The sequence below is a fragment of the Coturnix japonica genome, chromosome 10 (assembly GCF_054131305.1).
Source record: "Coturnix japonica strain WE chromosome 10, WE-NBRP24, whole genome shotgun sequence".
Taxonomy (NCBI): domain Eukaryota; kingdom Metazoa; phylum Chordata; class Aves; order Galliformes; family Phasianidae; genus Coturnix; species Coturnix japonica.
The window spans coordinates 11832577-11856031 of record NC_140672.1 but is presented as its reverse complement, the minus strand read 5'-3'; the positions used below and the strand labels follow the sequence as shown (position 1 = coordinate 11856031).

Here is a 23455-nt window from a genome sequence, read left to right as displayed (position 1 = left end):
ACACAATGGAGTTAAGAGAAATTCCCTTCTCTTAAACCATTATCACTGAGCTTGGCTATTAGTTTTGTTCATTAAAGCAGTTCATTGATTAAATTCTTCAACTACTTTACTGAGGTAGAAATAGCATTTTTTTAATGCTTAAATGAGAATGGTAAAAAGGCATCAGATATTTTGTTTTCTGTTGGGTCTAGGTCATACCTCATCCATGTCATCACTTCTTTTCTTTTTTGCCTTAGGCATTTTCACTCCTAAAGGTATCATGCTGCCGTGCTGCTTTATCTCCATCTTATCAGGTTGCAGAGGTGTCAGTGGGATTTCCAGCTCCGGTTTTGGGAACCGACTAGTTTTGCCATTTTCTGCGGACACTCCAGAAGAGTCGAGGACAGTTTCCAAATGCTCCTGATAGCACAGAAGAATTTTAAGTGCAAGTGTTAAGGTAGCCATGAGATTAAAAAGCTATAAAGCATCTGGAAAAGGATATGTAAGCATTCGATTTTCCTGCTGTAAGAACACTTGTAACAGAAGGAGTCTATTTCAGTTACAGCAGAGTTTTACCCTTCTTTCCTAGAACTTGTTACATTTAAAATTATTTCCAATCTATGATCCCAAAAAAAGTTCTCCATGTTAAACTGAGCCTGATACTTTACAAGTCATTTTTTCTCAAGGGCACAGACAACTACACTTTTTTTAAATAGAGAATGGTGGTAGAACTGACACGATTTTCTTCATCTCAACTCTGCTGTGTCAGAACTGGGCAGGAACAGGAGCATTTGATTCAAGTGTTCGATTAACTTCCAGCTTAATCTTAGGGAATTTGCCCTTCCTCTTCTACACTAGAGATGTTATTTACATAAGTAAGGTCCTGCTGGCAAGGTGCAAGCCCAGTACAAGTCATTAAAGAACTCCATTGCTATCTTTTCCCTGGAGAGAATACAGACATTCAAGCAATGACACCGTACTTAAGCTGAAGGCTATCATGTACCTGCTCATGGTCAAATGGCAGCAAATGCACAGCTAAGTGACAGGGAAATGTCAGTATGCATTTCCCCAGCAGCACTTACTGTCCACAATCCACCCAATCCTGTTTTTTTCAACAGGAACAACAAAGTCAGAACTGAGATCACCTGGACTCCTCCTTCTCTATGGCAGGAATTCAGCTAGCATATCAAAAATGAGTTCAGATGCTGGTTGAACACATGGAAGACAGGCTGCTGGGGACATCAGAAAATGGTAGATGGCTGCTTCTACTGCTGCTAGTAACTAGCAAACTCCAGTGTCCCAAACACAGACTAGCAGCTTTTACTACTTACACTGTTCCGACCCCCTGAGGGGAGTCTTCTTCCTCTCAAAAAGTTACCAAAGATTGTAGAAAGACAAAAAGTAGTCAGAGCCACTTTATCAGGCTCTGCTAAGAATCTGAATGGAGTATCACCACCCACTGTATTTCCAAGAATTAAGTTGGTTAATAAATACTTTGTTTTTAAAATATATGTAACTGCTATTTTATGAAAGTTAGCAATTAAAAACTTATATAGGAATGATTAACATCAACTGCTAACAAAACAATATCCAGAAATCCTGCAGAGGAAGAAAATAAGTTCAATTTGCTGTGCCCGTTTCAGTGGCTCCATGAATTTTTTCCAAGTAACTTATCTAATCATGAGCCACTTCATAAGCATTAACATGAGGAGAGTTTTCAACAGCACGTGACAAAAATTCATCACACAATTGTTTCAACAGCTTTTATTCCTATCAAAGGCTATAAAAACAGGTGATCTGATCACCTTGAAAGGGATAAATAAATTAAAACTTGGGAATTGTTTAGAGAACATGAGATCTTTTCCTACTCATTCCTTATCAAAAGCAATACAATCACAACATTTTCAGATCTGAAGTTTCATACTAACCTCAGATTCATTTAATGAAGTGAGGCTCCTAGTACATCGACGTGACAAATAATTGTCTTCAGCTTTGCATCTTAATGGAATACTTTCTCCAGTTTTAGTTTTGCTTTGTTGTTTCCTAGGCTGTAAATATTTAAAAGGAGTAAAGATTAGGCTATGCATTAGACCTCCAAAATATCTCGAGTTTTCTGAAGTTACAGTGTAAAACCTCAAGCTCAGACGCCACATGAACACGTAAGCTGAAACACAGCACAAGTGTGGGAAGGTAGTAACATCTATTCATTGTGTGATCTTCAGATACACCCTACTGGGTCTCACTAACAGTCTCAGGCAGTATTCTGCCTCCAAAAGAGAGAAAGCGAGACATTATTTAGGGACAAAATCTGTAACGCTGGTCGTTTTGTCATCCATTCCCCCCATACTCTGCACGCTCACAGCTGCTATGTTAGAACACCAAAGGCTAAACCTCTGCCTAATCTTCAGCATCCACATACGAATACATGGAAAACTGCATGGAAAAGTTCCATAATGTACACAGAGAGATGGTGTTCTAGTAAATAAAATATTTTTGAGAAGATGAGAGCTCATGTTTGAGTGGAAGACAAAAAGAACCAACAAGTACTCATCACTGAATATGTAGTTAAAGGACTATATGCTAAGAAAAATGATTCCAGCTCCAGTATCTCCTAGGAAAACAGAAGAACAAAAAGGGGTTAACAAGATGTTAAGTACTGACTTTCTCTAAATATAATCATACCTTTTCATTTACAGAGTCATTCCTTCTACTTTGTCTTTCTTCAAGTAAAGGTATTTCTGGCAAACACTGAGGGCTACTGTGGTTAATGCGTTGTTTTAATTCCTTTATAAAGTCATCTTTGTCAGCCAGTTCTTTTCTTAACACTTCTATCACAGTTGCATTATCCTAATAAACAGTAAAAACTGCTGAGTTATGGGATTGGCAAAAGGAATTAACACACACAAGCAGTATTGCAATTACTTAGTAGCATCAGTTTTAGAATTGCAGGCTAGAACACTTAACTATTCAAGAACAGTAACATTTCACGGATTTGTACGGTCACTGTTACAAGTGCAGTAGTCACAGAATTGCCTGGGAAGCTGTAATACAATATATTTTGATTCTTCTATTTTACTTATGTGCTTCAGCCTTCATCTCCCTTAAGATATAATAACCCGAGCATTTATTTGTTCCCAAATCTTCGGTACTGTGAGAAAGTCGGCAGTTGTAGGGGAAGTTTTGCTATGAGAACATCTTTCTTCTCAGAGAAAGTGAATCCAAACATTCTCAAAAGAGCACAACTCATTTAGTCTTCTGTTTAGCTTCTGAAATTCTATGCTACGGCTTAGATTGGCTATCCTGATTAAAAGCTGGATGTTGAAATAAGAAATGCAACTTCCAGAGATCATCCCCCCTCTGCTTTTTGATGCTTCCCTTAATCTCTCTCCACGTCCCCTTCTGTCTTTTCATGCCATTGTAGATACTACCTCAGAGAAAGCAAAGAAAGTAAGAAACCTGAGACAGAACTACTGTCTGAGTATTGAGCCTAGCCTGGGATCCGGAAATGCTGTGAATTATCAGAAAAAGCTACAGATGTCCAGTCTGACTGTAGGATCATAAGCATCAAACTGACATCTGCTTATCTGAACTACTGAAAAAATTGAAATTTTAGTAATTAACAGAAATTCTGTTTCTGAAGAACAAAAATAAAAGCTGGTGCTTTTTTTGGTTAGTTGCACATGATGTCAATACGACAGTGTTCAAGAACAGAAGCACACCCAGAATACAAAGAGCAGGTACAGGAGTCTTACAGAATTTATGGGTAGCTAATCAGGTAGGAGGAAAGGAGAGCTGACCTTGCTTGAATCCTTTAAGGCAGATTGTCTCAGTTCTGCTATTTCTGTCTCTTTTTGTATGGCATTAGAAGCCAAAGTTTTGAGCTGTTCTTCCAAATCTTCTACTAACTGATCTCTCTCCTCACGCCACTTTTGAAGATTATGGTCCTTTTCCTCCAGCTCCTATATTTCATGTTGAAAGAAAAGCATACACAGTAGAAACAAGCAGAATCTTTAAGACAGACTAGAATTAATAAGTTTTTCATATAGTGTAAATAAGGATTCAAGCTGATAAAAAGAGTTTATGGTAAGACATTTCAATTAACATATCGTGATGTCACTCAACAAGATCAGGTTATATGCATGTATTATATATGTATTTACTATGCAGATTATTGTATTTAAAGCAATCTGCCAGTGCTCTGTAGTGACTAATTATTTGAATATCTTTCATGGTCTACCACTAATTTCAGTTGGCCACTTTCATTTTGCTCCAATTTTTTTTTTTTTTGACCTTTTTCCTGTTGCTTGGAAAAGGTGCTCTTAATTTTTTTTAAATGAATGATGCAAGAAAAATACCTGTTTAAGTTGTTGGATAGTATAGTCTTTATAATCCAGCTCATCCTTAAACTGGTTATTAATCCTTTCAAGTTCTTCCATCTTGTTCCTGAGGGATTCCTCCACAGAACGCATCGTGGACACCTGTAATGTAAGCACAGCTCACGGTTCATTAAAAGACTTCTGTAATCCAACCTGGCCAAATACTTCTTTGTTAAATAAAGAGGAATTCACAAACAAGTGCTGAGTAGGAAAACGACAGCAAGTGCAAGGTTACCAAGGAAGACATGAATTCATTTTTAAGCTTCAATTTTCCACCCCAAGCACACCCAATAAACTTTCAGACTAAGATCCTGCAAAATGGGTTTTAAAATATCTACTTGTTTAATAATTAAATTTTAACTATTAACATCACTGAAGCTGAAATTGAAGAAAAAAAATATACATGCTTATATTAAAGAGCCTCTGGAAATTAGTCTATTTCTCTTCAAGTAAATAGCATTCTTCTTCCCAGTTATCAGCGTTTTTTCACAAGACTTAGGTTTTAGGCTTTGGAGTTACCACGGATACCAATGGCAAGTCACCAGTAACGTAGAGATAATAACAAGTCCCCTCCAGAGGCAGATTAGCTATTCTCTTCACAAACCTTATTCCAGACTACTAACCAACTTTACTTTCCTCTGTTCATTATCTATGCGAAACCATGTTTTAACTTCTGGTCCCCTCTAGAGCTTCAATGGCAACTTTACCTAAGATTTGCTGCTAGCCACACTAGTGTGAAATTTCCAGCTTCATAGTTAAAGTTTGAGAAGTTTTAACAGCAGAAAACCAAGCATAATCTTACAGAAAAAAATAGCTCAGTTGACTACAAACCTCGCTTTGTACTTGCTGAATTTGTTTCTCGGCATCAGAATGTTTGTCTTTTAGATCTGCATACTCTTCTTCTTTCCTCTGCAAATCTTTTTTCAAATTCAGTACAAGGGCAGAACTCTCAGAAAGAATATTTTCTAGCCTTATGTTAAAAATAAAGAGACAAAGAACATTACTGTTACACATCTCATGGAAACAGCAATTACAGCTTAATCCATGCCCTGCCTGTTGGTTTCTATTTGTAAATAGACTCTTAAATCTATCTAGACCAGTGACAAGATTTAAACAATTACTTTTGAATTTCAGCTTGCTTCTCATAATCAGATTCTGAAGCAATAAATTATTCAGATGCTATTCTGAGGGATGTACAACAAAACCACCAGAAATCCCCATATTATTCTTTATTTCCTTGCACACTCCTGTTTTCCCTTGGAACTCAAGTAGCATACCAAAGCATCCTAAAGTAGTAGTTTGGCCATTGATAAGCATGCAAATGCATTAAGTCGAAGGGATGTTCCCATTAACTATTTTTAACTCTAGTTCATTCTCAAAGGGCTCTAAGTTAACTCAGTGGTTACTTACGATTCTATACGTTGCACTTTCTCCATCTCACTCTTTTCCTTTTCCCAAAGAGAGTGTTTCATCTGCTCCAAGCTGTTTTTCAGCTGCATAACTTCTTGAATCAGATTTGCTTCTTTGCTACTTAACTCTTCAAACTTTTTGTCTGCATTTGCAGACTTCTCCTGCAGAGTTGCTGTAACTGTCTCCAGATTAACAATAATAGATTCTTTTTCTTTAAGTAATTCATTGAGTTTTGACACATTGTCTTCCATTGTCTTGGAAGCCTCCAGGCGATATTCAAGCTCTCTTATTTTTACCTCACAGTTGGCAACTTCCTCCTGAAATTGTGCAATCACTCTCTGATCTTCTGCAGTCTTTTCTTCAAACTCCTGAGTTTTCTTTTCTATTTGCTCATGTAACTGATTCACAAGATCATCTTCCTGACTAGTGTGAGTTGTAATCTCACATAGCTTCGTTACAAGTTGACGATTATGATTTTCAGCATTATTCAGTCCCGCCTTTAGGTTTTCATTGTCTTGAAGCAGTGCTTTGATGTGCTGACATTTTTGTGAGGAAACATCAACAATACTTCTGCATACTTCCCAAATCCTTTCAAGACTATAGTTAAAGGAGAGGTCCTGCACAAGATCTGAGATGGAAGAAGTCTGTGACTGAATGCATGCAGAACTAATTTGAGATGTCCCTGGCTCATCTTTTTCAGAGTCTGAGGAATCCTTTACACTGACAAAGTCAGTACCGATGGCGTGAAACTCTAAGTGACATTTGTATAATTCATCTAATTTGGTCCGCATTTCTTTTACTTGTGACACTTTATCAATTATATATTCTTTGGCAACTTCTATGTTGTTAGTTAGTTGGGCATTTTTGTTTTCAAGTGTCATATTTATAGATTTCTGTTCATCCAGTTCAGAAGCAATTCCCCGATAGTCAGCTTGACCCTGCAGAATTTGTTCACGGAGGGCATCAGCTGTTTCTTCAGAAAAAGAAAGCTCAATACGCAGGCTTGTTACCTGCTTACTGAAATCTTCTTTTCTATTTTTTTCTCTTCTGCATTGTTCTTCAAGCACAGTTAAATGATGTTCCAAGATTTCAGTTCTTTCCCTCAGTGCTAGTACTTCCTTTCGGTACGCGGAGCACTTTTGTTTCATGTGTTCAATTGTCCTTTGCTCTACAGTGTTCTTTTTCTTTCTCTCATTTACAACTACTGTAAAACAAACAAACAAACAAACCAAAAAAAAAGGGGAAAAGGAATGTAGCTCAGATAGATTAAAATAATTATTACATAGCAGTTCACAACACCAAGTAGCAACTTCTAAGTGAAACACTGTCGTAATATGCAAGCCATACCCGCACATCACATAGTATTTGATACTAGTGAAGGAATTAAAGTCCTCTGAACACGTAATCAGGTGCCTCAGATTTCTATACAGAATTAAGAGCAAAAGGTTTTCAGGCTGGAAGAACACGTTTACCATGGCACTACTCAAACCTTCCACTCCACACCAGTAGAAAATCTAATTAGATTTAAGAAACATGGGAACGAGATAGATAATTCACAGCTATATTCTTTCTATCTTCCGTGCTTCAGCAATCCCTATAAGGCAGCCAGGAATCACTCCATCTACATCTAAATGGTAGATAAACAGTTCTCTAAGAAATTTCATTCCAACTCACAGTCCTCTTACTTTCAAAAGAAAGATAAAACCCTGGACAAGTTGATCACTTAAGTGTTGATATCTGTCTCTCTTATTCAGTTCATCTCTAAACAAAATATGAGGATTCCTACTTCTGTCCACACTTACTCTTTTGCATATAAAGTTCACTCATAAAGTTGTACAAATTTGCAGATTCAAGTTTCCATAAATATTCCATTAGCTTGGGGCTGTTTTTTTCTTTAACTGGTGAGCAATTAGCTAAAATCACATGCATTTTCTTTCTATCAAAAGCGACTTCTGCTGTATTTCATCATTGCTTTAGAATCCAGTTATGTCCATTCCATAATATGCATACTTTAAGTATTAAAAAAAATAAATATAAGTCAAGACTTACTAGGGATTGGGTCACCACAACAATATATTCAATGGTGATTCTTGTACAGTGCTTTTATTACTACAACTACAGAAATGCAGAATTTTATAGCGCCCACGTGCAGCCTGCATTACATACAGATTCACATGTACTGCATGGAAACAGCCTCTTAACTCATCTAAGGAGTTTTATATACAGCCCTCAACTGATTTAAAAGTCATACTGAAGAAACAGCAGTGGCATATTCCACCCCAAACCAGGTTTTGGGTTTTGACTGCTGCTCCCAGCAACACTAGTGAGGGGAATATGATTTATAAGTAATCTAAACACTTTATGCTGAAAAGAACAAGCAAGCACTAAAGCAAGATAAATAAGACTAGGGAGAAGATGTGTAATGTTCAGTCTAGAAGCTCCTTACACAGGAAGTAGGGAAAAAGCATTATTACAGAGCATAGGAAACAAGACCTAAAAGCTCAGAGAATGGTGTAAATACCCTGAACTTTAAGCTGAGATAACCTAGCATCTCCTAAAACACTTTTGCTCGTGCTACTTATATAACTAATTCTACAAAAGAACCAGCACAACATACCTGTGCTCATTGTTCTACTGTGTATATTTAACATAGCTAAAGAATATATATTAAGAGTTTTTTGAAATTGGACGCTATTAATACTCACAAATAGAAGAAAATTTTAACATGATTGAATACTCAGTACTTCTTAACCGAAAACTTCATGCTGACATTGTGACTATCAGCTACCCATTTTAATTCCTATGTGGAGCATTGCTGTCATTAATTTTTAAATGAGAGCTTTGGTCATATGATTAGAACAAACCCACTACTATTTGGAGTATGGAGGAGTCCACATCCCTCCCTCAGTCTCAGGTAAGATGCTTATATGTGATGCCATTCAGTGGTCACATTAGGATTCAATATTTATGCCAAATAAAGGCAGCAGGGACAAATCATTCAAGAACAGCATCTCATCCAAAGAAGGCCTTGACTTTCTCCCTTGCACATATTTTGCAAGAGGAATACAAGAAAGGAAGGGACTACAGCTAAGTTTTAGATTTTCCCTTCTACATTGTATATGCCTTCCGTAATTCTAGGAACACTGATGCTCAGCTGTGCCCAGAAGTGAAGTTAAATGCATCAGAGCTTATCCAAACCATTTTGCTCAAATATTGCCCATGAGCGAGCAATTAGCAGGTCGTCAACAATTTTGATAGTTGCTTCAGGAAAAACAAAACAAACAAACAAAAAAAAGCACTTGAGCAGCTGATGCTACTCAGAAGATCAGCAACAGCAGTTGAAACAATCCTAAAGAAACTGCTTTAAAACTATTACCAAATCTGCAAGTGCATCAACAGATGAGGAAAAAGCAGCAAAAAGGAAAAAAATAGTGCAAAAACTTTTATTCTTAAGCATTCAAAAATGAACAGCATAGGACCTTCTGAAAAAGGGATATTTACATAACAGTTACTTCTATTTACAGTTTAACACAGTGGCTTTTCTCCTTATACCATAAGGTACGCGCTTCACAGCCTTTTGCTTCCTATCCGGAATAGGAAGCAATTTATTGTTTTGGAAGACACCCTGTTCAACGATGGAAGAAACTGTACCTTTCTTTGGAGGTGGCTCTTCCACAGTAGGCTTATCTTCATCAGTACTGCGCTTTCTTCCCACTTCCAACTCAGTTTTCTCTTGTTTCAGTGCTTTAACTGAAAGCACTGAAAATTGGCTGCTTTCAGTTCCTTTATTAGTGTTCTCTTCTGCCGGTTCTGCTTTAATGGTAGTTAAATGGTAGGTAGTCTTTTCCTGTATTGATATAAGATCAGTTACATTGAAGCTTAACAAAAGGAGCACTTAAGTCTCAGTAATCTTCTGTAGGCAAATATTTACACAAAACCATACAGCTAAAATATTTACCCGGTGACTCTATAGACATCAGTTACAAATCTCAATAGCAGACAGAACAAGTACACCTTCAGATAATGACAAGTGCAATACTCGGTAGAGTATACAAGGGAAAGCAAGAGCCTAGCAGGTTACAAAGTAAAAGACTTGCACACAATCAAGAGTTTACCAGTTTATCAAAGAATTTCCTGTTTCCAAGAAGTCAACAAAATTACAAACATGGTCAAAGAGCAAATGGTCAGCTCTCATACAAGTTCATCACATCACACTTCTGCTAAGCTGCTAAAATCACTTTCATCGTGACAGATATAATCCAACCTTAAAGCTTAGTCAGCTCTGTCACGCATATTTTAGATTGTGTCCTTGACCACAAGTGAAGCTTCCTTACTTACAAGATGACGATTGTTAAGCCATGCTGGCACTGCCAAGGACTGATTATTCATCTTTAGTAACTTATGAAAAGAAAAGCCTCAGAAGTGTTCAGGCCACACAATCTCACAGATAGAGTTGGAGCCTTGTTCTTGGAAGAAGTAATAGGTGAGGACATGACTACTCATCACAGTCAGCTTTAATACCATGGAAATACTAAGTTGCAGTGATGCAGACAGTCAAAGACTAAGAAGGGTCAAGTTGCTAAGCTTACAAGGTTAGAGATCTGAGTGACAGAATTAACTATAAATGTTTTCAGAGCTACTTCAGGCTACCAAACATCAAAAAATGAACAAAAACCACCAGAAGTGGTATGCACACATACTTAATCAAGCTAGTCTTCACATATTCAGTAGCTCGCAGTACATTAGTCAGGATAAAGTTTTATGGACTGCATAGAACGTGGAGATATCCTGACCATTCATACTCGTACTTCCAACTCTACTCAACATACTTTTACTGTTGCTCTTCCTCTGATGTAGGAGTGTGAGGCAGGAGTTAGTGGAACACGCTGATATTTTTGTTGTTTGTGTTAACAACAACTACCTTCAGATAAATTTGAATTGTTTACAATTTCAAGCGAGTACCAGCTACATACAGAAAATCAGTTTTCCAAAAATGTGTTGATTACAAGCATAGAATTAGTGTTTTTCTTTTTTTGTATAAGGATATGGAGATGTGTAAAACTCACATAATCTTTTACTTTTTCCTCTAAATGAGATTTTAAGTCTTGTAGCTCTGTAATAATGTCATCTTTCTGCACCACGATGTCCATTAGCTCTCGAATCTTTTCATTTTGTGCATTCATTTTCTTAGAAATAAAAAATAAAAAAAATTCAGTCATCAGATTCTAATGGAGTGTTAAGTAGCTGAATTACACAATGCATTAAAGGCAAATTCAGTTAAGCTAAGCTTGGTAAGAAATCTATTAATTGAGCCTACTGGAATAGCATTTTAAGCTACCACAAGTTGGTATTAAAACAATTTTACACAACATCTTCTTGATAAAGTTACCTCAGTTGCTTCTTTAAGTTGCTCAACAGACTCATCCAATTTAATCATCTGCATTTCAAAGTCTGTAACACACAGAAAAGGTTGTATTACATAAGTAGCCAATAGATAGTTTATTAAGTAATCAATTTTTCCAGATATTCTAATGTTTAGGTAGCTTTTGAACAGATTAATTAATTTGCATGTGGTCTTCACTTATTGGGAGTGATTCAAAAGTTTTCTATATTTCTTGGAACGAAAACATTGCATCAACAAGACATAAAGAAGAGTAGAGATTACAATATAAAAGTAAAAATCAAGATATAGACATTTAACCCCATACTTACGAAAGCGTAAAGCTGCTAGTTGCAGTTTAAAGGAGATGGAGGAAAAAAGAAAAGAAATAACCAAAAACCGTGGAATTGCTGAACCTGAATATACACAAGGAACAAACTATCACTTATCTACAGGCTATGGTTCCAAAGGTAGAACATCTCCTCTAATTCCTACTCAAACTGGTTATTTCTATTTTATATTAATGAACTATTTCTGTCTTCTACCTTTCACATCGCATAACTCACCTTTGTTCTTCTGCATTAGCTCTTCTTCAGTTTTAAGTAGTTTGGTGTTTTTCTCTGTTAGCTCTTCTTTGGTCTCCATCAGTTCAAAGTTAGTTTTCTCCAGCTGCTTTTCAAACCAGCCAGTATCTTCCTTCGGGTCCTCCAGGGATACAATGGAACTATGTGCTGCCTCAGCTTGCTCTTTAATATCCATGACATCATAATGCACAGAATCAAGAATGCCCTCAGGATCAACACAGGTGTCAGGCACTATGCTATGTTCTCCACCCTGAAACGTAATTTATAATCAGTTAAAACTGGTGAATAGCTGACTACATAATAGCTGTTATTTCTTCAGATAGTCTGGATAGCCACTATGAAGACAGCCATACAAGAAGTTTTTAATTTCAGCTTCAAAACCCACCTCACAAATTCACATACAACATGACAGTGATTCGTATGGGGGGAAGATAAGTGGCATTCTAGTAACAGCTAATATATTTTATAGTATTTGATGACCACGCTCCCTTTTTTTTTTTTTTTTTTTTTTTTTTTAAATATTACCCCAGATTGTTCTCCTTCAAATTTAACGTACAAGTTCGGACTCCCCTTTTCTTTGTATACAGCGTAAATTTTCATTTTGTGTTGCAGAAACAAGGAAAACGCCCAAATTCCCAAAGCTTTCTGAAACTGTTCTTAAGGCTCAGCAACTATTCCTGCTAGATGAAGAATAGATGTATCTTGCTCATCATACAGCAACACAGCATGCACTTCTTTGTAAACAGCCTTGTGTTTCTATAAGATGTGCCCATAACATTTAAATAGTAAAAAGGAAAATATTTAAGAAAAAAAAAAAGAAAAATACCAGGGTGTCATGGTTTAATAATTTTGTAATTTTGCTATCAGTATTCCACATCATAACATCATATAAAGCATGAATAATTTTACTGCTCCCGAACACTTGCAGTATATTGATGATATTGTCGTGTGGGGCCATACAGCAGCAGAGATTTTCAAGAAAAGAAAACAGATAATCCTAATTCTTTTGCAAGCTGGTTTTGCCATTAAGCACAGCAAGGTGAAGGGGTCTGCCCAGGAAATCCAGTTCTTAGGTGTAAAATGGCAAGATGGGCATCGACACATCCCAGCAGATGTGATTGACAAAATCACTGCTATGTCTCCGCCCACCAACAAGACAGAGACCCAATCTTTTCTGGGAGTAGTGGGCTTCTGGAGAATGCATGTCCCAAACTACAGCCACATAGTGAGCCCCCTCTATCAGGTAACACGGAAGAAGAATAATTTCTCATGGGGTCCTGAGCAGCAGCAGGATTTTGAGAAAAGAAAACAAGAGATAGCCCGTGCCGTGGCCTTGGGGCCAGTACGGACGGGACAGGATGTAAAGAACATCCTCTACACTGCTGCTGGAGAGAAAGGTCCCACTTGGAGTTTGTGGCAAAGAGCTTTAGGAGAAACCCAAGGCCAACCCCCGGGACTTTGGAGTCGAGCATATAAAGGGTCTGAGGAGTTCTACACTCCAACTGAGAAGGAGATCTTAGCCGTGTACGAGGGGGTTTGGGCTGCTTCTGAAGTAGTTGGGACAGAGGTTCAGCTCCTTCTAGCACCTCGCTTGCCTGTGGCCCCCCTGTCACGGACACAGGTAGATTTTTGTTTAAACCGTGACAACTACCCAGAATGCAGCATAAGGGAATTTTTGCCTAGAACTCTGGAGGACTATTTTTAACTCAGAAAGGTCAGAGATAGAAAGTTCACACTGATTTCTGGGTCACCAGCCTCACCGTACATCAGCATTTTTGGTTTTTAAATGATACATAAAGTTCTCAATGGCACTGCTCTGGTCGGTAGCTGCCTTTCTGTGCAGCTTGCTCTGTGCATGGCTTGTGAACCGCTATTCAGGCCAGACAGCTGCAGCCCCAAAGACCTGCCATAAATGTACAAATTCTACCAGGATAATGTCTTGGTAGTGGAGAAACAGGATGCGCAGTCATATGGCTCTCACACATACCTTGTACAACCAGCTTGGCTCTGGACTGGGCATCACCAATGTCACAGGTGTACACGTCACTGTCTCTTTTCTCCAGATTTTTTATGCTCAGCTGCAGGTCTCGTCCTTTCTGTGCCATCTCGTATTTCCTGCCAGGCCTGAGCTCAGCAATGCCTTTCCTCCATATGACGAAGGATGCAGCTTTCTCGCTCTGACATGTAAAAAGTGCACTTCCACTTTCTTCAGTTTTCACATCTGAAAGTTCCTTGATAAAGTAATTAGGTTTTTCTGGAAGGAAAAAAAAAAGGATGAGGGTGTAGGACAAAGGGATTTGTTACCCCAACAAGTCCCAAGCATACAGAGGTGTCCTGAATCTCCTTTGCCCTCATTTCAGAATATCACATAGAGATGCAAAGAGTCTAAGAAGACCACAGAGTCCACCCATTTACATAGGTTTGATAATTCCAGTAGATATCTGGAAAGTTCAATACCATTATACATGCGCTGTTAGGATCTCATCTGATAAACTGCATATAGTTTTGATTACACATATTCAATATAGACTAATTCAGATTGCCATCTTTTCTTGGCTCACTAACACCCAAGATCATAGAATCATAGAATGATCACAGAATCATAGAGTGGCCTTAGTAGAAAAGGACCTCAAAGATCATCTTGTTTCAAACCCCCTCCAAGGGGTCACCAACCACCAGACCAGGCTGCCCAGATCCACATCACACTGGAGAATCATCCAGTTTCCAGATTATTTTAAGGAAAAGATTTTAATCCATCATATTTTCTGAAAACTAAGAATTGATCCTGCTCAAGGAAACAGAAGAGAAAAACATCACCCACAGGCTGCAGATATTTACCTCGACTTCTCTACATGCCATCCCCATGTGCTTTTCAACTCACCTTGCACAGTGACCCTGGCTTTTGTTATGGAGTCCTCTGTCTCACAGGGGTACTCCCCACTGTCCTTGGCAGTAGAGTCATGGATGATCAGAATGGCCCCAGTTCCCTGCTGCTGCAAGTCGTACTTCTGGCTTTTTCTGATTGCTTTGCCATCCTTGTACCACCTGATGTTCAAATCCGGTTTTGACAGCTCACAGCTCATGCTGATGTCCTGCCCTGCTGCTGCTGTCTTATCCTCCAGCTGTTTTGAAACCTCAGTATGTTTTCCTGGAAGAAAACAAGCTTTTTGAGTAACATACACTTAGGGTAGGATGCCTCTCTCAAAATACATACATCTACATGCTGGAGATAAGTTAGAGAGGCACTTGCAACAGACGCCATCCTACAGCCAGCAGTAATCTGCAAAATACAGACAATAGAATTCCAGGCAGCATTTATTCTCTCTTAAATCTACCCAATTGAGGATGATGAACCATGACTGAAAACTGCCTCTCTCTTCTCTCCACTCATCACACTGGGAGCCTCGGATGATGCTCTCAGATGCACATGTTCTAGATAGGAATTTGTTGTACAGCTAGATGATGTGAAGGCCATCCCTTCAGCTTATACTTAGAGGATATTTGCTCCCACAGTTCCCTCAACAGATCATTCCTGATTTACTGTTAATGGAACAAGCTGTAGTGAGATGACCATTGCCAACACTACCCCAGTGCTTTGGGTAGTTCTCACATTTGTGTAAAATGTTTCCTCCTTTTACTTATTTTTAAGAGAAATTCTCAGTGCTTCGAGGTTCAAGTAGAAGGTTGCTATTCACTTTAACCATATTATGAGTTAGCTCTCACGACAATCTTATCAGAAGACAGTTGAAGGAATCAGACCCCAGAATCTCTCCCATCTCATTACCTTTCACAGACAGAGAGGCTTTGGAGGTTAGACCACGGGCAGTAAAAACGACTTCCCCAGCGTCAGTAGGAGTCACACTTTTGATAATGAGAGTATATTTCCGACTCACGTTAGAAGCTTTAAATCGCCCACCACTTTCCACTCTGCTTCCAGTCAGTGTCCAGTTGAACTCATCAATGCTTTCATGGGACGGAATGCATTCAAAAGTACAATCTTCTCCCTCCTGGATTTCAGTGTTTTTCAGCCATTTGGTAATGCCACTATTCAGCTCTGGAAGGTAAGAGATAGGTTAGTATGAGGTTTATATGGAGAAAAGGCATTTGTGACTGACATGAGTAGCAGTACTGGTATTTTAACTCAGGATTTGCAGAACATGGCTGCATTCCTTACTGATGTATTCTCTAAGACATTCTCCACTCAGAATTACCAGAAAGCTATAAAAAAAAAGAGACGTGAATCTCTTGTCTTTGCTCTGGAAGAACTACAATCAGAGCAGCTCAGTCCATGGAGCAGAATGAAGATTCAATGAGCTACAGAGGGAAAAACCTAACAGAGAGGACAACTCTAGGATGCTGCGTGAGAAAAAGGGTTTTGCCTATGACAAGAAATTAACTGTTTCTATTAGCTCATTTGTTACCATCCTACCCCTACTGGTGTTCAAACCATTTCTCCATTTTAGGGATGTTTAGAAAGGAAATATTTCCAGGACATTCTTGATGTGTTTGGTGATTTTCATGGCAAAATGAGATACATTTACATCAAAAGCAATGGGAATTTTCCAGACATCACTGCGCTAACTTGCAGTAATACACTTCTATTGTAGAAACTATTAAGGCTCATGGGGGAATAGGTGTAAGACATAGTGACCACACTGAATGTGCTTTCAGCACTCCTTTACTTTCCACAGTACTTACCCTGAACGCCGACCTTTGACTTGGCAACATCAGTGCCAATATCACAGGTATAGAAACCTGCATCTGACATCTCGAGATCATGGATAAGGAGACATAGGGTCTTCCCAGACTGTACCAGCTCATACTTGTTGCCAGAAGGGCGCACAAAACCGTCCTTTTTCCACACTGGTTTGACCTTCTCTTTAGAGACTTCGCATTCCAATTTAATCACACCCCGCTCCTCAACAAAAACATCATCCAAGGACTTCATGAAGACAGCAGGCTTCTCTGCAATCAAACAGGCAAAACAGAACAATGTGATACAGAAGTTGAGACATTTCCAGTTGCTTTCAGATTTTTAAAGAGGGATAAATAAATCTTCACCACTACTGACGACACCAAGATAGAACCTAAAGCGGTTTCATGTCTGTTGACTGAATACGCTTTATGAAATTCTGAACTAATCAGTAGGAGAATACAGGGAACAGGAGGGACAGCCTGCATTGCCTTGGGTGGGACTGATATCATATGAAGTAATTGGGATGCAGCTCTTCTAAAGCTGGAGAGCTGGCATTGCCCTCACATGGAGCAGAGCTCATACAGCAGGCCACAGGATTAAGAGGAACACTTTTGATTTTCCTGTATTATTGACTCCTCTTATCTGTCTTCTAATTCACACATCAGATGTTTATACTGGGGAAAAAACTTCCACCAAATGCAAAAGAAAGGAGAAAGAGGAAATCCTTCAAACTCTGAGCGCATAGAGTAAAAGAGCTTAATTGCTGGGGAGAGCAGATTAGAATCACAGTACCCTTAGAATTGGAAGAGACCCTTCAAGGCCATCAAGCCCAGCTCCCCTGCAATAAAAAGGGACATTCACAGCTAGATCAGGTTGCTCACAGCCTGGTCATTAGTCATCCCAGAGGCAAAACACACACTGAATGATCTCTCCCTGCAGTCATAAATCCTTGGAGACAACAGCATTGACACTGCATGTTACTGAAGCAGTAAAAGAAACTGCTCTTGTAAGTCTCCTTGTGCTAAATAAAATGATGATAAAAAGCAATGGAATGCTTTGGCAGGACACCAAAACCATCCTCCTTCGTTGATATCTGCTGCAATGGAACCTTCCACTGGAAGAAAGCCTCTGATGACTTGTCACCCCAGAGAGGTCAGCTTTAGAAGCAGGACTGCTGCACAATCGAATGAACTGGAGCTCCTTAGCATCTCTTACATCCAGGAGGGGTGTGATCAGACCCACCTATCACCTTCAGGTGCGCTTTCTGACACCTTGTCTGACTTCACTGTCACTGTGCCAGCATCCTCAGGCTTAACCTGCTTCATTGTCAGTGTGCAGCAATTGCCAACGTTCTTGATGTCATTGTAATTGTTGGTGTAAAGGAGGTTGCCATTCAGGAACCATTCCACGTCCTCGTCATCATGGGACAGCTTGCAGGAGAAGACAGCAGAGCTCTCTTCTTCAATTTCCACATCCTGCAGGTGCTTTGTTACTTCTACATTGCGGGCTGTGGGGAAACAAGGTGAACTGTTACCACTGTTACTATAAATCATACTGGGATGTGGTAGAATGGTTGGACTAGATGATCTTTGTGTAATCTTCTCAGTGAACATTATACATTTATAAAGTTAGCAGGAGAGAACAGCAGAAGTCAACCTCAAGAAGAGAAATCTGAGGTGAAATAGGACATGGAAGAGGCCACCCTCCCTGCTCATACCTTCAGCTGTCAGCGTGGCCTCAGTCTCTGCAATTCCTGCCTTGCACTTGTACACATCAACATCATCAGGCTTCAGCTTCAGAATCTTGAGCTCTGCTGAATGCTTATCCCTCTTGATCTTGTACTTCTCAGAGGGTTCGATGGGTGTGTGGCCCTTGAACCATTTCACAACCTTTGGAGAAGGCCTGAAGTCACAGGACAGGATGACAGAATGACGTTCCAAAGCTGTCTTGTCCTCCAACTTCCTGGTGATTTCTATATGATCATCTGCAAAGCAGGGGTGGAAGAGAAGAAAGGATGAGGACAATTGGAAGAAGAGGAAAGTCTCTTGCATGTATTCCATTCCAATTAATGTCATGTTCACAATGGTTCTTTGAACGACTCTAAAGATAAAACAAACGATTGTCTATAGGGAATGCCATTGACTACATTTCTATGAAGTAATACTGTATATTATCTACCAAATGCAAGGTCCAGCTCTTGTTCTGTGCTAATTAAATTGCTCCCAATTGTTGAGGCTTTTATTCAAATAAGAGTGAGTTGAAAATATAACAAATACTTCAGGTTGTGAATGGAGACTCTTATGCTGGGGACAACAGCAGATAAAAAGCCTGCGAATTTCTTTCAGATGAAATCAATGACAAACTGCATCAAATTTAGGTGCTACCAAACTTAACCTTGTCTAGTTCAGAAATACAATTAATTTCACCTGATTTGACTTCTTTGGTATAGCCAAGGACAAAACCTCATCTCTGTAAATCTGAATAGTAAGCACATCACAGCTATTCAAACACATCTTTTACAGAGATGCAGCTGTCTCATTTAGTGTCCAACGACTTTGAACTGGAAATGGAGCAGACCCTCCAGACACACACACAATATTTCAAAGACCCCAGTGAAGGAAGGCTGTACGTTAATTAATTCTTCATCTTCATGATGTAAACCAAGCCTGGATATGTTACCTCTGACAAGCAGATTGGCTGTGGATTTTGATTTGCCAATTGAGAACTGAATGGTGCTTGTCATATCAGTGGTGGTTTTCGGTATGGTCAGCTGGTGGATGGTGCCTTCTTGCTGCATAATCAAGTTTCTGCCAGCCTGTAAAACTTCCCCACGTAGGAATACCACTTGGGAGGTTTCACAGAAGGAATGGATATCTCGCATTCAAATTTGGCTTCTTCAGGCTCAGTCACATAGTCATCACACAGCTCCTTTACTAGATTAATGGATTGCTCTTTAAGAAGGATGGAACAAGAGAAAGCAGAGATTTAGAAGGAATGTAAAAAACCCTTACATTATCACCCCACTTACTCACGTCAGCATTACTGCACATGAACACTACACCTATCAGCTCAGAATGCCTTGAAACATCATTAAAAAATAATATAAAGAAAGGAATGTTGTTAAGAAGTCAGACAATAAGATTGACAACCTGAAAAGAGCCCAGATCTTCTGATTCCCAGTCCAACATCTAAATCAAACCATGACATTCCCATCCCAATATCAAACTCCTCGCATTACGAAATGGAAAAGAGGTTCAATGAAACACGGACATTAAAAAAAAAAAAACAAAACTCTGTGCTCTTTTCAAACAGCAAGAGAAAATGAAGAAAAAATCAAGCTATGTTTTTTATCCCTCAACGTTCAAACACAAATCTGAAGTCTAAACGTACAAAATCAACCTCCTAAGAAAATAATCTGTTTTACTTAGCAAAAGTAAATTCCAAAAGAGAAGCTGGATATTTTGTGGGCAGAAAGGTAGGTAGGTAGGAGTTTTTATTTCTGTGAAAGGTCCTGGTGGTGTTTAACTTCCTTGACATTAAAGCAAAGAATGTTAGCTCGTTTATAACATAAGATAATTTAATCAAAATCGTCATCAGAAGCATAATTACCTTTAACTGTAAGATGGGCACAAGATTCACGAGATTCTGCCTTTTCTGCTACAGATTTTATTTCTGCTGCATCCTTGACTTGGACACGTGTGTAAGTCAGCGAATAGCTCTTTCCTGAAGCAGAGAACCACAGAGTCACTAAGGCTGGAAAAGACCACTAAGGTCATCTAGTCCAACCGCCAGCTCATCCCTACCAAACTGTGCTCTTGAGAGCAAACCCACAACTACACTTGGCTTCCTTGAGCAAAGAGCTCTGAGGCACATGGCCAGGCTGAGCATCATCCATCTGGTTTCACAGCATCACTGCCTGTTCTCTCATGTCAATGAAACCACCCATTCCCCCACGTCCACATCCCCACCAAAGTGTAATCTAAACATGGCTTCTACAAGGACTGACCAAATGTGGCCGCTGTCACCTTCAAAGTACCTGATACAGAAGGATCACACTCATTGTCAGACAAAACCTCTTTGGAGAGGTGAACTGACTGCCCTGTTCACCCCCACGTTGGAAATAACTGCACTCATTTCCTACCTGCTCCCGGCAGTGTGGGATGGTGGGATAGCATCACACTTCCCACACTAAGCATCCCACCATGTCACTTGTTCCACCCTAACCTCAGTCCCAAAACAAAAGGGGAACTCCCTTCTGAACCCTCTTCACTTCATTTCAGATGTCTTAAATGCTTGATCTCCAACCCACCCCCCACTCAGGAGAAAGATCCCCCTCTTACACCCTACCATCTTGTTGCATTCTGATGTTGTCATCAGCCTTCAGCTTGTTGTCATCTTTGTACCACTGGGTCTGAACCTCATTGTGTGAAATCTCACAGACAGAAGATGCACTCCCATATTCATTCACTTCCACATCTTCCAGTGGTTTAACAATCTTGATATCTCCAGCTGTGAAGCACTAGAGACATATTTGTCAGGGTATTTCCAGAACTGAGTGCAGCGTCTTTTCCTTACACATATTTGCATAGAAAATAAGTAGGATTATGTTTTATTCTAAACCATCATCCATTCCTGAGTCATTTCTCTCTTCAACACAGTCAATGCATTATTGCCCTTGAACTAAAAGATAGACTTACTAGCTACAGTGGAGCTCCCTGCAAACAGTTTTCATGGAAACCAGAATCTCATTTATTCTGAAACATTTTAAGTAAAATTAAGGGTAGAAAAACAATAGAACTGAATGAATCTTTAAGGTCATTTAGTTCCAATCCCCCTGCTATAGGCAAGGACACCTCCCTCCAGACCATCTCTTTTCCTCAGGGTCAAGGCTTCTCTCAAATCATTCTCCTCTAAGCCTGTGCCTGTGTTTGGGATTGCCCTGACCCAGGTGCAGGGCCTTGTACTTGGCCACACTCAAGTTCATGAGGCTGCCAAGGGCCCACCTCTCCAGCCTGTCCAGGTCCCTCTGGGTAGCATCCCTTCCCTCTAGCACATCAACAGCACCGCTCAGCTTGGTGTCATCTGCAAACTTGCTGAGGCTACATTTGATTCCACTCTCCATGTTGCCTACAAAAATGTTAAATAACACTGGTCCCAACACCACCCTCCACCTGGACACTGAGCTATTGACTGCAGCTCTCTGAGTGTGACCATCCAGACAGTTCCCTATCCTGCAACTGGTCCATCCATCAAAACCATTTTTCTCCAGTTTGGTGACCAGGATGTCATGCAGGATGGGATCAAATGCTCTGCATAAGTCCAAGTAGATGATGTCAGTTGCTCTCCCATTATCCACTGATGCTGTTACTCCATCATGAAAGGCCACCAAGTTTGTCAGGCATGGCTTGACCTTGAGGAAGCCATATTGGTTACCACCAATCTCCTCATCTTTATTTTCCAAACTATGCCAAGGAGAACTAGACAGAACTCTACAATGTCGTGTCACTACACACCTGTCTGAATCATTGGCTTCTCTGCATGCTCATCACTAGTCTCTCCTTAGCTTGTGTGCCCACAATGTATGGGGAATGTCAGCCACAAATCTTACCTAGGGGACATCTTTGCTTCAAAGTCCCTTAAACATCACACAATCCCTTTTAACTCTCCAGGTCTGCACTTCTTTATGTCAGAATCAGACCATATTTCTGTGCTGCTATTTCCCTTTCCTTCTGAAGGGCCTGGATACAACTTGGATTAACCTCAGGAGCAGAGTTCCTGCATAAAACAGCCTGTACTGAAACAGCAACCCAACCTGGTTGCAGACTGAGAGAGAAAATGAGAGTTCACCACCTGTGAATAATGAGACTTCTCTTATTTCCCTGGGAAGTAATGCCCACTTTTTTACTTTGACAGAGCTCCTTCCCATCCTAGAAGGGAAAATATCAAGTCAAATCTCCATGAGTCCTTCCATCTCTGCACTGAGCAAAGGTAGCCATCAGATCTATGCTGAATTCACCCAATTCCCTAGAATTAATGGAACTGTACTTACTGGAACATATGCTGAAGCTTAAGCACAGTGCAGTGTTTTTAACATGTAGGAATGGCTATAGAACATGCATAAATTCTGGCTGACCTATGACAGCTTAAAGCACTGCAGAGGACTGTTAACAAGCCTGTTTGGACATCACCTTGAATAAATGACGTTATCCCCAAGTAAGGGAAGGAACAGCTGAGCACCGGGGAGGTACACAAAGTGCCAGAGCAAATTCTCACACTGTCAGGTGCAAAGAAAACTGAGATTTCACCCTAAAACCCAGTTCACAACAAGGCTACAAAATCCTGGCTGAGAATTTCTGAATGCTCACCAGTTGTTTCCAGCTCGAAGGTCATCTTCTGGCCAGCAGCCTCGCAGATGTATTCTCCAGCATCTTTCCTCTCCAGCTGCTCCACAACTAGACGCCGTGTTTTGCCCACAGATTCCAGTTTGAACCTTCTGGAGGAGGCAAGCAGTCTTCCATCCTTGTACCATTTTACTCCAGTTGGATCCTGTGCTACTTCACAGCTGAGGGAGGCACTTGCTGCCAGGGCAGCACTCACCTCTTTCTGCACCTGCTCCTGGTTTATAAACACAGGTTTTGGCTCTGAGGGAAGAAAAGAAAAACAGAAGGACTGAAGTGAGACCATCTTGCAGGTTTGTATGTACAGGTTGGAACAGGTTTAGGTTACCACTTGTGCCCAAACTAATAGCCTTCATAGAGAATATCTGCTCTTCTGTTGAAACATAGTGTCAAATCTAGGCAAGAAAGAACCTAGGAACTGAAGGAACCAAGAGGGTCCTTGAACACCAGTCCCATGGTTGCAAGTCACTATGCAAACATATTGAACCCAAAAGAACATCTGTCCTGCAGGCAACCAAAACCTGAGTTTCTGTTACTTAAGACCCACTGTGAAACATCAAAACACATAAACATGTGATAGTCAAACCACTGGCTGCCTTTTCATGACCCAGAACAGTACTCCTGGCTTCCTG

At 39.8% G+C, this 23455-nt stretch overlaps 3 protein-coding genes across 4 annotated transcripts; all 3 read right to left on the bottom strand.

Annotated features, from left to right (window-relative positions):
- Positions 1 to 177: 177 nt before the first annotated feature.
- On the bottom strand, positions 178 to 4454 carry LOC146759350 (kinesin-like protein KIF20B). 2 transcript variants are annotated; one of them, XM_085510244.1, is made up of 4 exons: positions 4335 to 4454; positions 3777 to 3938; positions 1908 to 2027; positions 178 to 399 (listed from the first exon to the last, which is right to left on the bottom strand). In XM_085510244.1, exons 1-4 carry the CDS (start codon positions 4446 to 4448, stop codon positions 193 to 195), a joined length of 603 nt encoding a protein of 200 aa, XP_085366370.1. In that variant the 5' UTR covers positions 4449 to 4454; the 3' UTR covers positions 178 to 192. The 2 variants fall into 2 exon arrangements, with proteins under 2 accessions (XP_085366370.1, XP_085366371.1); XM_085510245.1 differs by lacking the exons at positions 178 to 399; positions 1908 to 2027 and adding an exon at positions 2565 to 2826.
- Positions 4455 to 5153: 699 nt separating this feature from the next.
- LOC146759349 (kinesin-like protein KIF20B) lies at positions 5154 to 6989 on the bottom strand. The gene is made up of 2 exons (XM_085510234.1): positions 5766 to 6989; positions 5154 to 5325 (listed from the first exon to the last, which is right to left on the bottom strand). The coding sequence occupies exons 1-2, from the start codon at positions 6911 to 6913 to the stop codon at positions 5154 to 5156; spliced, it is 1320 nt and encodes a 439-aa protein (XP_085366360.1). The 5' UTR covers positions 6914 to 6989.
- A 225-nt stretch (positions 6990 to 7214) lies between these two features.
- On the bottom strand, positions 7215 to 14869 carry LOC146759348 (uncharacterized). The gene is made up of 7 exons (XM_085510354.1): positions 14611 to 14869; positions 13717 to 13983; positions 11712 to 11979; positions 11155 to 11216; positions 10832 to 10951; positions 9417 to 9612; positions 7215 to 7219 (listed from the first exon to the last, which is right to left on the bottom strand). The coding sequence occupies exons 2-7, from the start codon at positions 13747 to 13749 to the stop codon at positions 7215 to 7217; spliced, it is 684 nt and encodes a 227-aa protein (XP_085366480.1). The 5' UTR covers positions 13750 to 13983; positions 14611 to 14869.
- Positions 14870 to 23455: the final 8586 nt, after the last annotated feature.